The 13,197-nt window shown below is 48.3% G+C and overlaps 1 protein-coding gene across 1 annotated transcript in view; it reads left to right on the forward strand.

Moving 5' to 3' along the window:
• DNAAF9 (dynein axonemal assembly factor 9) overlaps window positions 1–2,764 on the forward strand; it is a 76,010-nt gene extending 73,246 nt beyond the window's left edge. Inside the window, exons 36-37 of the mRNA XM_028744233.2 lie at window positions 667–760; window positions 2,595–2,764. Coding sequence (XP_028600066.2) covers window positions 667–760; window positions 2,595–2,707 — 207 coding nt within the window. The 3' untranslated portion in view covers window positions 2,708–2,764. The remainder of the gene's footprint in view (window positions 1–666; window positions 761–2,594) is intronic.
• The last annotated feature ends 10,433 nt before the right edge of the window (window positions 2,765–13,197 follow it).

A 13,197-nucleotide genomic window follows, 5' to 3' on the forward strand; every position in this document is an offset into this window, starting at 1 on the left:
GACGAGAGAAGGCAGCCTTTTACCACCAGTCGATGCAAGGCAGCCTTATAGTCCCTCCCACTGAAGCAGCGATTCCTGTAACTGCCTATTATTATTATTATTATTATTATTATTATTATTATTACATTGATATCCCAGCCTTCTTCCAAGGAGCTCACTGTGGCCTGCACAGATCTTTCCCCTCCCCAACTTCATCCTCACAACAGCCCTGTGAGGTAGGCTAGGCTGAGAAGCAGCGACTGGCCCGAGAACACCTAGTGAGCCTTCTGGCCAAGTGAGGATTCGAACCCTGGTCTCCCAAGCCCGAAGCCGACGCTCTAACCACTATGCCACCTTGCCTGCTCTTTAAACACAGAGAGGGTTGTTCAGGTTTACGCTAAAATTAATGGACCTCCTTTAGTCACGTTCCTTAATTTCAGCGGGCCTACTCAGGGCAGGATACCACCCGGAAGAAACAAGAGAGCCCCGCATATAGAAAGCGAAGCTATTTTTAGCCTCTGCAAAAGATTTCCTTCCTTGAGCATAGCTGCTTAGCTGTGCACATTTTTTCTCTCGCCGGGGACTCGCCCCGTCAGCAGTTCTGACAAGCGACTCCTGAAATATGACTGTGCGTTCTTGCGAGCTCAGAGAGCAGCTCTTGAGTGATAGCTTTGCCTTCCAACGCAGGTGAAACGCCACTTGGATCCTCTTCCAGCTGGCTACTTCTACAACGGGACGCAGTTTGTGAATTTCTTTGGCGACAAGTTGGATTACCATCCACGTATCCTTTTAAAAAAAGAAAAGAAAAGCATGCACCTGTGCACTTTGCAGCCTGTTCAGCTCTTCAGACCTTTTGGAGCCATATTGTACCAGTCAACCTTTGGACTGTTTCTAAAAGCAGCTGGGCAACAGCAGGCAGCTTCCTAGGTAAAGGGACCCCTGACCATTAGGTCCAGTCGTGGCCGACTCTGGGGTTGCGGCACTCATCTCGCTTTACTGGCTGAGGGAGCCAGCGTACAGCTTCCGGGTCATGTGGCCAGCATGACTAAGCCGCTTCTGGCAAACCAGAGCAGCGCCGTCTACCTTCCCGCCGGAGTGGTACCTATTTATCTACTTGCATTTTGATGTGCTTTCGAACTGCTAGGTTGGCAGGAGCTAGACCGAGCAACGGGAGCTCACCCTGTCGCGGGGATTCGAACCGCCGACCTTCTGATCGGCAAGCCGTAGGCTCTGTGGTTTAACCCACAGCGCCACCCGCGTCCCAGGCAGTTTCCTAGGGTGGCACAAAGTGGAGGCAGGTGTGCAAAAGACCCCAAATAGTCACATTCGATCTCCTCCTCTGCGGTGCTGAGCTCTGGCTCCTTGCTTCCGGCAGACTGTTTCATTACAGAAAAGAAAGCCTAGTTTGCTTGTGACAAACTCAAACGTGGGCTTGTAAGCCGAGGTGAGGGATTTGTCTCCAGGCTGAGGGCCGCTTTGCCTTGTGTGCAATCTTCTGAGGGCCACATGCCGGTGGGAGGGAGGGCTAGAAGCAAAATTAGGCAGGACAATAATGAATGCACAGTTTCGCTTTCTGCGCTAACCTGCGCACGCGAAACACACCCCTCTCCATCCCCCATCCAGGCCAAGCACGAGGCATTATCAGAGTCCAAGCCTGGCAGAAACAGTTTAAGGAGTGAAGCAAGGCTTCTGGGGGGGGGGTGGCAGCCTGGGGAAGAGTTCTGAGGGCCGGGCAGATAGGCCTGGAGGGCCACATTCTGCTGCCAGGCCAGAGTCCCGATGTGAACCTTCCAGCAAGCAAGACTTGACAACTTCTGACTTGATAGCTCGGGTGTGTACAGTGTGGTGCTGATAACGCCAAGGTTGCAGGTTTGATCCAGATTCCTATTCCAGAATTGCAGGGGGTTGGACCAGATGATCCGCAGGGTCCCTTCCAACTCTGCAATTCGGTGATTCGGTGACTTCAGATCAGATTTTAGCCAGGTCAGGAAACTGCAGGCCTTTTCGATCAAATAAGAGTATCACTATATGGCACAGTATATGGGAAGCTGCCTTATACACACTATTTGCTCCTCCTGCCTGGGATTGCCTCCTCCTGAGGAAGCCTGTGCGGTGCCATCCACATGCTCTTGAACTGCCTGCATGGCCAATAATAATAATAATGGATGCTGGGAAGTTTCAGTTGGACAACCAACATGTTGGTTTCCCCCCGGTCTGCTCTTATCTGGCAGCATATTTCCTCCAGGGTCTCAGGCAGAGAGAAAAGCGAGTGTGTGTGTCCTTTTCCCTTCCTTCTGCAAACTGCTGTTTTTAACTGGACACAAACCAGCAACCTTCCACAGTGGATCCAGCAAGCGAGCCCCGCCACTGAGCAGAAGGTGGCGAAAGCAGATCCACGTGCCCTCCAGCTCTTGTTGGGCCGCTGTGCAACCCTTGATCTTTTTAGCAAGGACTGTAGGAAAAATTCCCAGTGGATTGGGTCCCATGTTAAAACAGGGGCTGGGTGGGCGGGCGGGCGGTGTCACACTTCTGACCATCCTTCAGGAGCTGCTAAAGCCCCCACCTTAAATGGCTTCTGGCAGGATTTCTTCTCCTTAACAGCCGATTCACCCCAGTGATGGATCAGTTCATGAACGACTACCTGGAGGAGGCGAACCGTGAGATTGAAGAGTACAACCGAGAGCTGGAGGAACTGGAGTACCACGACCTCTTTGAGCAGAAGAGCTAAGCGAGAGCCGCCTGTGCCAAGGAACAAAACCCTGGATGAGATTGGGGCAAAACGTCAGAAACGCTTTTTGTCCTTGCTGGCTAACAGGAAAATGAAATCATCCGTTTTTCAACTATTCTTCTAATATTTAGTTTCCATTCATGTAAAGTTGGCCTTTTTTCTTTTCTTTTTTAAGAAATGCTGATGCACTTCCACGTTCATGTTGAGCTCTCGGTCCTTGAATTCTCTTTGGCTTACAGTGGAAAGGAGATGTGTGGCTTGCTTCTTGTTTTAAATTACAAAGCTGCATTTCCTAGTTTATGAAGCTGGTCCTGGCCATAGTTTTCTGATGCCCCACAATTGCCCCTGTCCAAATTGCCCCTGGGGTGTTCCTAAAGCGAGAAATGGGGGAACACGTGAGTTCTTGAGAGCTTCTCTTAACCAACATGGTGGTTTTTGGGGTGTTCCTAAAGCGAGAAATGGGGGAACACGTGAGCTCTTGAGAGCTTCTCTTAACCAGCATGGTAGTTTTTGGGGTGTTCCTAAAGCGAGAAATGGGGGAACACGTAAGTTCTTGAGAGCTTCTCTTAACCAGCATGGTAGTTTTTGGGGTGTTCCTAAAGCGAGAAATGGGGGAACACGTAAGTTCTTGAGAGCTTCTCTTAACCAGCATGGTAGTTTTTGGGGTGTTCCTAAAGCGAGAAATGGGGGAACACGTAAGTTCTTGAGAGCTTCTCTTAACCAGCATGGTAGTTTTTGGGGTGTTCCTAAAGCGAGAAATGGGGGAACACGTGAGCTCTTGAGGGCTTCTCTTACCCAACATGGTGGTTTTTGGGGTGTTCCTAAAGCGAGAAATGGGGGGACACGTGAGCTCTTGAGGGCTTCTCTTACCCAACATGGTGGTTTTTGGGGTGTTCCTAAAGCGAGAAGTGGGGGAACACGTGAGTTCTTGAGAACTTCTCTTAACCAGCATGGTAGTTTTTGGGGTGTTCCTAAAGCGAGAAATGGGGGAACACGTAAGTTCTTGAGAGCTTCTCTTAACCAGCATGGTAGTTTTTGGGGTGTTCCTAAAGCGAGAAATGGGGGAACACGTAAGTTCTTGAGAGCTTCTCTTAACCAGCATGGTAGTTTTTGGGGTGTTCCTAAAGCGAGAAATGGGGGAACACGTAAGTTCTTGAGAGCTTCTCTTAACCAGCATGGTAGTTTTTGGGGTGTTCCTAAAGCGAGAAATGGGGGAACACGTGAGCTCTTGAGGGCTTCTCTTAACCAGCATGGTAGTTTTTGGGGTGTTCCTAAAGCGAGAAATGGGGGAACACGTAAGTTCTTGAGAGCTTCTCTTAACCAGCATGGTAGTTTTTGGGGTGTTCCTAAAGCGAGAAATGGGGGAACACGTAAGTTCTTGAGAGCTTCTCTTAACCAGCATGGTAGTTTTTGGGGTGTTCCTAAAGCGAGAAATGGGGGAACACGTGAGCTCTTGAGGGCTTCTCTTACCCAGCATGGTGGTTTTTGGGGTGTTCCTAAAGCGAGAAGTGGGGGAACACGTAAGCTCTTGAGCGCTTCTCTTAATCAGCATGGTGGTTTTGGGGGTGTTCCTAAAGCGAGAAATGGGGGAACACGTGAGTTCTTGAGAGCTTCTCTTAACCAACATGGTGGTTTTTGGGGTGTTCCTAAAGCGAGAAATGGGGGAACACATAAGCTCTTGAGGGCTTCTCTTAACCAACATGGTGGTTTTTGGGGTGTTCCTAAAGCGAGAAATGGGGGAACACGTAAGTTCTTGAGAGCTTCTCTTAACCAAAATGGTGGTTTTTGGGGTGTTCCTAAAGCGAGAAATGGGGGAACACGTAAGCTCTTGAGTGCTTCTCTTAATCAGCATGGTGGTTTTGGGGGTGTTCCTAAAGCAAGAAATGGGGGAACACGTAAGTTCTTGAGAGCTTCTCTTAACCAACATGGTGGTTTTTGGGGTGTTCCTAAAGCGAGAAATGGGGGAACACGTGAGTTCTTGAGGGCTTCTCTTAACCAGCATGGTGGTTTTGGGCGAGAAATAGGGGAACACAAATACTAAAGTGCAAGTTGATGTCACACTTGCAGTTTCTGTGACTGTACCCGTGCTGTAAAACAGAACATCTGTGCTTCCGTTTGATACATTAACAGCAACGTGTCAGTTTGTTCCATGCTGAACTAAGAGCCGCAGTCACTTCTTGAGTGTTAAGAGTTCTACTTGAGTATTAAGAGCACGCCTTTAAGAGCGTTTCCAGTAAGTGCCCAAAGATGCACATCTTTGCAGTGTTAGGAAAGTTGCAGAGCATTCAGGGCCAGCTTGGATAAATTGCTTACCGCTTTTGGACAGGATGGGACCGTTTCCCGTTAGATTCATTGGCTGTTGTGTTGGCACGGTTTCTGTGTGTGCGCTGGAGTCAGACCCCATGTCTTGAGTCTTCTATGGGCTCATTCCTGTGTGGTTCTGGCCTGTGCAAATGACTCCTGTGTAGACCCAGCGCATGCACGAAAGATGGGCCTGGAGGTGCAAACCCCGCAATCTGGCCGCCCAGTGACGGTTTGCATGTGTGTCCGCTGCGGAGTCCAAACCACACGAAAGCAGTTGCTTGGTGGTTTTTGCGGCTGCCGTGGCCTCCTAAGAACTGAAGGCTGAAGGGCAGGACGCAATATGTGCATCTTGGTAGCTGGAGCGATTCAAAGACCCGCCTCCTGAGAGGCGCTTCTAAAACTCAAGTAGAAAAGCAAGCGTGTCAAATCAACCTGCTTTATCCATCGGAAATAACAGAAATACGGCTGGACTCCAAAAGCTGAACCGGCCTGCGGCTTCCTATAAAAACTTGATGCAAAATTCTTAATCTCCAGTAAATGATAAAGAGAGGGAGCCTCATTGGGTAGCGTACTCTGTATCCCCAGTTGAGCATCTTTCACTCCTGGCGGATTCATCCTTAGAAAAAGATCCCCAGCTTAGCATTCTAGGTGACGCAGCTTAGATTTTGAATGTTTGCATATGTTTTCATTATACCTGTTGAAGTTTGTTTTTCCTCCCTAGCCTAAATTACTGTTGCACTCCATGGGCCCTTGAACAGGCATGAAGCGGTTTTCGTAAAACTGAAGGCCGGCTTTTTTTCCTTGTTGACTAAATATTATTTTAAGCTTTCTGTGGGGTCGTAAATGCCCGTACTACAGGTAACAGGGCATCCTCCTAAGGATTGTGGATTTATCTATGCATGACCGTTACCTTAGTTAACTCTTGGAATAATATACTGATAGTGCCTGGTAGTATAAATGGTAGCTAGCAAATTAATTTTGGAGGGGCAGTTGGTGCGTTTGAGCTAAGCCAGCTTGGCTGGAACATGCGTAAAGGTAAGGTGTTCTCTTCAGGTGGCTCCCACAGCGAGCAGGGGGAATTCACGCCTGACCTTACGCCATACGCTTTGAAACAGAAACCAATTTCTGAATCATCCCTCCAGAAAAAAAAGAGAGCAATACTGAGAAACAGCTTCTCAGGAGCTAGCGCACAGGTTGGCATGGGTGTATCGACTGACGGTGGACCTGTGTTATCCTGTTGCTCAGATTAAGAGCATGGTGCGTAGCCCCTTCCTGGGGGGCTACACAATATCTCCTGTCTCCCCCCCCCCCCTTTGGAGCTGGCTTCTTCCATGTGCCCAGTCTCTGGCAGAGTCCAGGTCCTGAATATGGTCCTGTCAAGAGCAAGATTTATATTAGCAAAGAGAGATTCCGGCAAAAGGAGGCCAAGTATTGGTTGCCGGAGGTGGCACACAATTTGCACCTCTTGTGGCAAGTTTAAAGTCTTTCTCTGGTGACAAGAGTTCAGGCAGCAAAGCCTGGCTTTTGGGAAGAGGGCTGAGTTCGTCTGTTGCCTTTGGCTTGCTTCTCCGCACTTAAACTCCAGATTTCTAACATGTGCTCCTTCGTGTATCGGGCTCAAACTGTTGCCAAGTGTGGCAAGTATTTAAAAGCATGCCAAAGGCAAAGCACCTTCAGATCAGCCACAGCTCGATCACATAAGCCAATCAAGAATTGGAGTGTCTGGAGTTTTCTGGAGGGATAAAAGGCCATGATCCACTGGAAACCCTCTTGCAAGGCTCCAAATTGATGCCAGTGAGGGTTCCTGGTGGATTGTGCCAAAGCCGATGGGTGGAGAGGGTGTTAAGTCGCTCCCCCCCCCCCCAATCAACATAGTTTAGCACAAACCCCAATTGCTCCTCTCTAGCTTAGATTGTCTAATGATCTGCAAAAGCCATATATAGAGATAACCGCGTTTGCTACGCAGCTTCTCGGAAGATGAGGCAAACGCAACGTGGATGCGTTGCCTCACCTTCTTCGTGGATTATGATCGTAGATTTTTAAGTGCAATTGTTATTAAAATAGGTGAAGAGATTGTAGCTTACTTAGCTCTGCTGAACTCTGAAATTTACAAAACAGAAGCCTGGGCAGATCCCAAAGAGCAGATCCTCCGGCGGCTGGTTCTAACCATTGCCTTTTTCAGCCATGAGAGCTGCTTTTACAAGAGACTCACCAGGCTGCCCCGAGAATTTGCTTCAGGGCAATCCCATGCCTCGCAGCTGTAGACTTGGCAACAGCATTTTATGGGACAATGTGGCAAGCAGCATCTGGCACACACAACTTCCTCTGTGCCACCGCGTGCCATCCAGACCTTTTGGCTGGGGCTGGCGGAAGTTGGGATCCCACAGCACGCGGAGGCCTCAAACCAGGAAGAGCTGTTGGAGATCTTGCTCCTTGGCTGCCTCTAGCGGTGTGCAGAAATTAGGCTGAGCCTCTGCATTCGAAGAGCATCCTGGTTTGGCGATATCCGCCGTGTCGAATGATTTCTGTAGCGGCCACAGAAGATGTGCTGGCCTTAAATGGGCATATCCCTTTTGGGCAGGCATCAATGAGGCACCAGGAACACTCTTGAGAGCAATCCTCACTTTAAGGTCATGCACCTCATTTCAGTGCAGTTCAGTCCCTCTGCGCAGGCAGGGAGGCTGCCTCAGCCGGTGAGGAGGACCGCAGGGCGGACAGTGAGGAGGAGGAGGCTGCTGGGTTTGTTTTGCCCCTCCGTTTTTCCCCCCGGGGGCACCAAATGGGCTGTTTGGGGCATTGGCACAGGGCCATGCCCTAGGCTCCATCCCATGACTTGCCAACGGCTGTTGGGCAAGCTTCCGAAGGGGCGCTTTCTGCAGTTGGACCCCTAAGCTGTGGGGACCAAGCAGGAATGGGCAGGGTGTGTGTGTCTAGAATCTCCCACCCATCCCAGTGGGGCTGCACAGACAAGTCAGAGTTTTAGCAGAACAGAGGCATGGTAGAGAGAGACATATATATATCTCTATATGTATACGCTGTACTGCATGCTAAGTAAGAACAATACACCTGTAATAACTACAAAGGCCTTTCACCATTCTGGTACTGCAATGACTTCTATTTTGGTATTGACGAAATTTTCTCGATTACCTCAATTTCCTTAACGTTCAACTGTGATTTTGTTTTTAAAAGAAATTAAAAGGGGGTGGGGAGTGTTGGGGGAGGGGACAAAATAGCCAAAATATCGAAACTGTGACAATGGGATCCTGTTCAAGACATATCAGTGCCTTGCTTTACGGCACCGCCGCCGACGCGGCACAAATTTTTCAAGCGGGCGGGCGCCGTTGGTTCCTGCTGCTCGCTCCCTCTTTTGAAGGGAAGAAGAAAAAACCATTTTGGTGAAAGGACTCTCCACCTAGCGGAGAATATTTAGCACACATGGTTAAGTTGTTCGGGTTTGTTGTGTCTTCTTTTTTAAAAAAGAAAACTCTTTGAGGACTGAAAACGATTGAAATACTTGATTCTGCCGGCATGTTTAAGACAATTCTATTTAGGGAATTGCTTCAATAACCCGGCAGCATTTTTATAAAGGGGTGGGTTGGGGAGCTAACTCGTTTGTTTGTTTTTTTACAAGGGGGGGGGCGGGACTTGCATCGCCGAATAAAATAATCTAGTTTTGAAATGTTTCAAGCTACTGTAAAACGCAGAGCACCGTTCTAGTTGCAACTATTCAAAGTGCCATTAACACTGTTCTTGCACTGCGGCCGTTTGCGGTGAAAAAAAGAAAAGGAAAAAAAAAACGGCGGCAGTGCCAGGAGTCGGAGCTTTCCTTGTGTATGTGTGTTTTTCTCGTGGAAATGCACAAATCGAGTCCTCAAGGGGTTTCTCTCTGCTTTTGCTGACCTTCCCATTAGCAGCCTGTGTGGTTTCATATCACCTGAGAATGAGTGTGGTCAGAAATTGCTGAAGTTATATTGTGGGCGGGGAGGGAGGGGAGGGGTTGCAACAAACTTTGGGAAAGCGAGGGGGTACATTTGCAATCCAGACTCTGTGCTGCTAGGGGCGCGTGTTGCGGTGAGACAAGAGGCTGCCACTGAAAATGGCAGCCGCCCTCCTGCAGCGACAGAGGGACGCGAGATCTAGATTTTGCAGGGAGCCCTGCATGTGATTGGGGTTTTTGCATATGCAGAATCTACTTCTCCCGTCAGCTAGGGATCCTGGGCGCGGTGCTCCTGCACAAGTCTGCCTTTCATCCCAGTGGGACTTTTGCGATTCTGTCCTTCTGGATCCTCTGCAGTGGCCGAAACGCGACAGTGTCGGCCTGGGACACCCGAGTCAGCAGCACAGACCCAGTTTGTGCGCTGAAAGTGTTCCCCGTGTTCTTTTTTCTCTTTTGAGATCATTTTTTTTCTCTCACTCCTGAATTTTGCACAGCTAATAAGCTCCGGAATACCGTTTCGGGTATCCTCAAAAGGGAAAATTGTAACTAGCATAGCGAGGGAAGGTAAAAACGTAAACTGTGAGTTGTTAGAACTGCGTTGCTAAATCTAATTTTAGATGTACCTCAGAAAACTAGTAAGAAACTGCTTTGTCCTTTTACCTAGTTGTGAAAGACTCGCATAACAAATTCTTTTTTTTTTTTTACCAGGTGCCAAAATTAATTTTTCATACTAGTTTTCAACCCGTTAATATTTGCAGCGTTCAGTAAAATGTTATTTTTACAAACTCTACTGTAACTTCAGTTAAACTGAAATGAGTGAATGAAGCTTTTTTGCTTATTTGTATTTATTACACTACTTGATTCAGTAAATATATAAAAGTACCTTTCCCTTTATTTTTGTATTGTTTTACACGTTTATACCTGCTGTTTGTGATTATTATTTTTTACACTTGTAACTTGGATGCGATTCTAAAAAAAAGCCCAATAAATTATATCCATCAGTTCTATCGGTTTATTTATGTGTGGGTGTGTGAATGCTGATTGGCTCACTTGCTTGAGTTGTATTGTGCTAGTTTTCTCTGCATGAACCTTCTTGTGGGTTGCGACTGCTTGGTTGCAGCTGGTGGCCTATGGCAGTGTTATGTACTGAGTTGAATAGGATCCAAACTGCAGCAGTCCGATTGGTCCTAGAACAATAGGATTCAGAATGCAGCAGTCTGATTGGTCCAAGAACAATAGGATTCAGAATGCAGCAGTCTGATTGGTCCTAGAACAATAGGATTCAGAATGCAGAAGACTGATTGGTCCGCAGGAGCCACCCAATCCAACTCTGGGTGGAAGTGAATCCGCAACCTGATTGGCCTACAGGAGAATCCCAGAATTAGCCAATCACGTGGGGCCCATTGTGTAAATAATGTATATAAAGCAGACATTCTGGGGTAACTTCCATTCCTCCTCACCACTATGAGCAGAATAAAGAGCATGAAATCCACTCTCAACTCCGAGTATATTTCAGGCGGTGTGGATTCACTTTTGATTCTGCCTCTTTGAACTCTTGCCCACATTTAATAATAATAATAATTTTATTAGATTTTCAAGGTTTTAGCAAATTTGCTGCATATGCATTATATATAATTCACTTACACTTTGCTTTTTGACTTCCCACCCCCTCCCTCCCTGATGTTTTTATTCTTATTCTTTGTTATTGCATTATACTGCTTGGTAAACCTATTACTATTAGTCCTTCACCTGAAGGTCCCAAATCAGACTACAGCATTTAAATCACAAAATTAAAAACAATGCAAAATAACTTACAACCGTAAAAATAAGGTAGGTCCTAAAAACGTTAAAAAGGGGGAAAGGACCCCTGGACGGTTAAGTCCAGTCAAAGGCCAACTATGGGGTTGTAGCGCTCGTCTCGCTTTCAGACCAAGGGAGCCGGTGTTTGCGCACAGACAGCTTTCTGGGTCGTGTGGCCAGCAGAACTAAACTGCTTCTGGCACAATGGGACACTGTGACGGAAACTAGAGCACACAGAAACGCCGTTTACCTTCCCCCTGGAGCGGTACCTATCTACTTGCGCTGGTGTGCTTTCAAACTGCTAGGTTGGCAGGAGCGGGGACAGACCAACAGGAGCTCACCCCATTGCGGGGATTCAAACTTCTGACCTTCCGATTGGCAAGCCCAAGAGGCTCAGTGGTTTAGACCACAGCGCCACCTGCTCCTCAAGCGGCCAAAAGCCAGGGTAAATGGTTCTCTCCCAGCTTGCACAGCTGGACTAAGATCCCTTCATCCAACACTGGGCCAAAAGGGCTGCAGAGGAAGCCTTCCCAGCTGTGAAAACAGTTGCCCAAGTTGGTATTCCCTCCCAAAAAACGGATGCAACAAACAGCTTTCTGCGCAGTCCAGGATGGAGAACGGCAGCGGGTGGTGGTACTTATTGCCAATTTGGGCACTCAGCAAGATCACCAGGCGCCGGGGTCAAGACAAGCCTCTCTTGGCGACCGTCCACCCCAGCCCCTCAGGTAGGCCACTGCCTGTCCCCATTGCTTGGGTTGGAGGAGGAGAGACACCTTCAGCCATGTGTCCTTAGCAAGGGAACCGGGCTGCTTGCCACAGTGGCTGGCGAAAGCTGTCTTGTCCAGAACTCCCTTTATCTCCTGCCTGGGAGTGATGAACTGCCAAAGCCGACTTTGCAACCCCGCTACTGCAATTGCTGCTAAGTTGCAGAGGGAGATAGCGAGGTGCTAATAAAGCAGCTGGGGTGAGAGCAGGGGGGTTGTTTTGTGGGGGGAGGAGAGATTTTTACCTCTCTCCTCCATTACACACTCTGTTTCCCCCTCTTTCTTTAGCAGAATCAGAATTGTAGGGTTGCAAGAGACCCACTTCTAGTCCAACCCCCTGCAATGCAGGGATTGCAACCCATTAGCTGCCGGTTCTTAATTGCGGTGTCCAATTCTGGGCACCACAGTTTAAGAAGGATGTTGACAAGCTGGAATCTGCACAGAGGAGGGCGACTGAGATGATCAACAGTCTGGAAACCAAGCCTGATGAGGAGTGGTTGAAGGAGCTGGGTATCTTTAGCCTGGGAAAGACGAGACTGAGAGGAGATAGGAGAGCCATATTCAAATGTCTCAAAGGCTCTCACATGGGAGAGGGAGCAAGCTTGCTTTCGGCTGCTCTGGAGGGTAGGATTCGAACCATGGCTTCAAGTTGCAAGAAAGAAGATTCCGACTAAAAATCAGGAAGAACTTTATGACAGTAGATGCTGTTTGACAGTGGAACAGTCTCTCTTTGGAGGTTTCTAAGCAGAGGTTGGATGGCCATCTGTCATGGATGCTTTAGCTGAGATTGGGTTGGACTAGATGACCCCCGGGTCCCTTCCAACTCTACAATTCCATGTTCCTATATGATAAGCCCTCAGTGGCCAGATATGGGCGCTGACACTTTTCCCAAATGATGTTTCCTTTGCTAGGGTGTCTTTGAACCTAGTTTTGGTGGGTGTTTTATCTCCCAGTGCCTGATTTTGAAGAGGGATGGGTTGGGGTGAGGGAAAACCCTGTGTTGACCGTCAGAAAACGTATGTATCGGAGGAGGGAGAGAGGAGGATCATACCTGCTGCTGCCTCAGCTTTCTCCCTAAGCCCCATCTTCCTATTCCTGTCTGCCCAGAGCATGAGTAGGCAAACTAAGGCCTGGAGGCCGGATGCGGCCCAATCACCTTCTCAATCCAGATGGTCCAAGAATCAGCGTGTTGTTACATGAGTAGAATGTGCCCTTTTATTTAAAATGCATCTCCGGGTTATTTGTGGGGCATAGGAATTTGTTCATTAATATTTTCCAAAATATAGTCTGGCCCCCCACAAGGTCTGAGGGACAGTGGACCGGCCCCCTGCTGAAAAAGTTTGCTGACCCATGGGCCCAGAGGCTTATGATGCAGACCCCACGCTCAGGGTCTACGTTTGCAGACCCTTGCCAAGACTATACCACACCTGCCCCCTAAGCTTTGAGGGTCAACAGGTGCAATCCTGACCTCTCAGGGCATCAGTCCGTGCTTTGCAATGAACTGCAGAGCAGACCCAGTTTCTCCAAACAGGTAAGTCAAGTTATGCAGCTTTTGAGAGGAGGGGAGGGGATAAGTTTGAGGGCTTGGCAAAGAAGGGCTTGCCCTTCTTGAAAAGGTCTACTAAAAACTATCTGATGGGGAGAATTCAAAGCCCCATATATGGCTTGATTTTGTTCCTTAGATG

This window comes from Podarcis muralis, chromosome 9 (genome assembly GCF_964188315.1).
Source record: "Podarcis muralis chromosome 9, rPodMur119.hap1.1, whole genome shotgun sequence".
Classification (NCBI taxonomy): Eukaryota; Metazoa; Chordata; class Lepidosauria; order Squamata; family Lacertidae; genus Podarcis; species Podarcis muralis.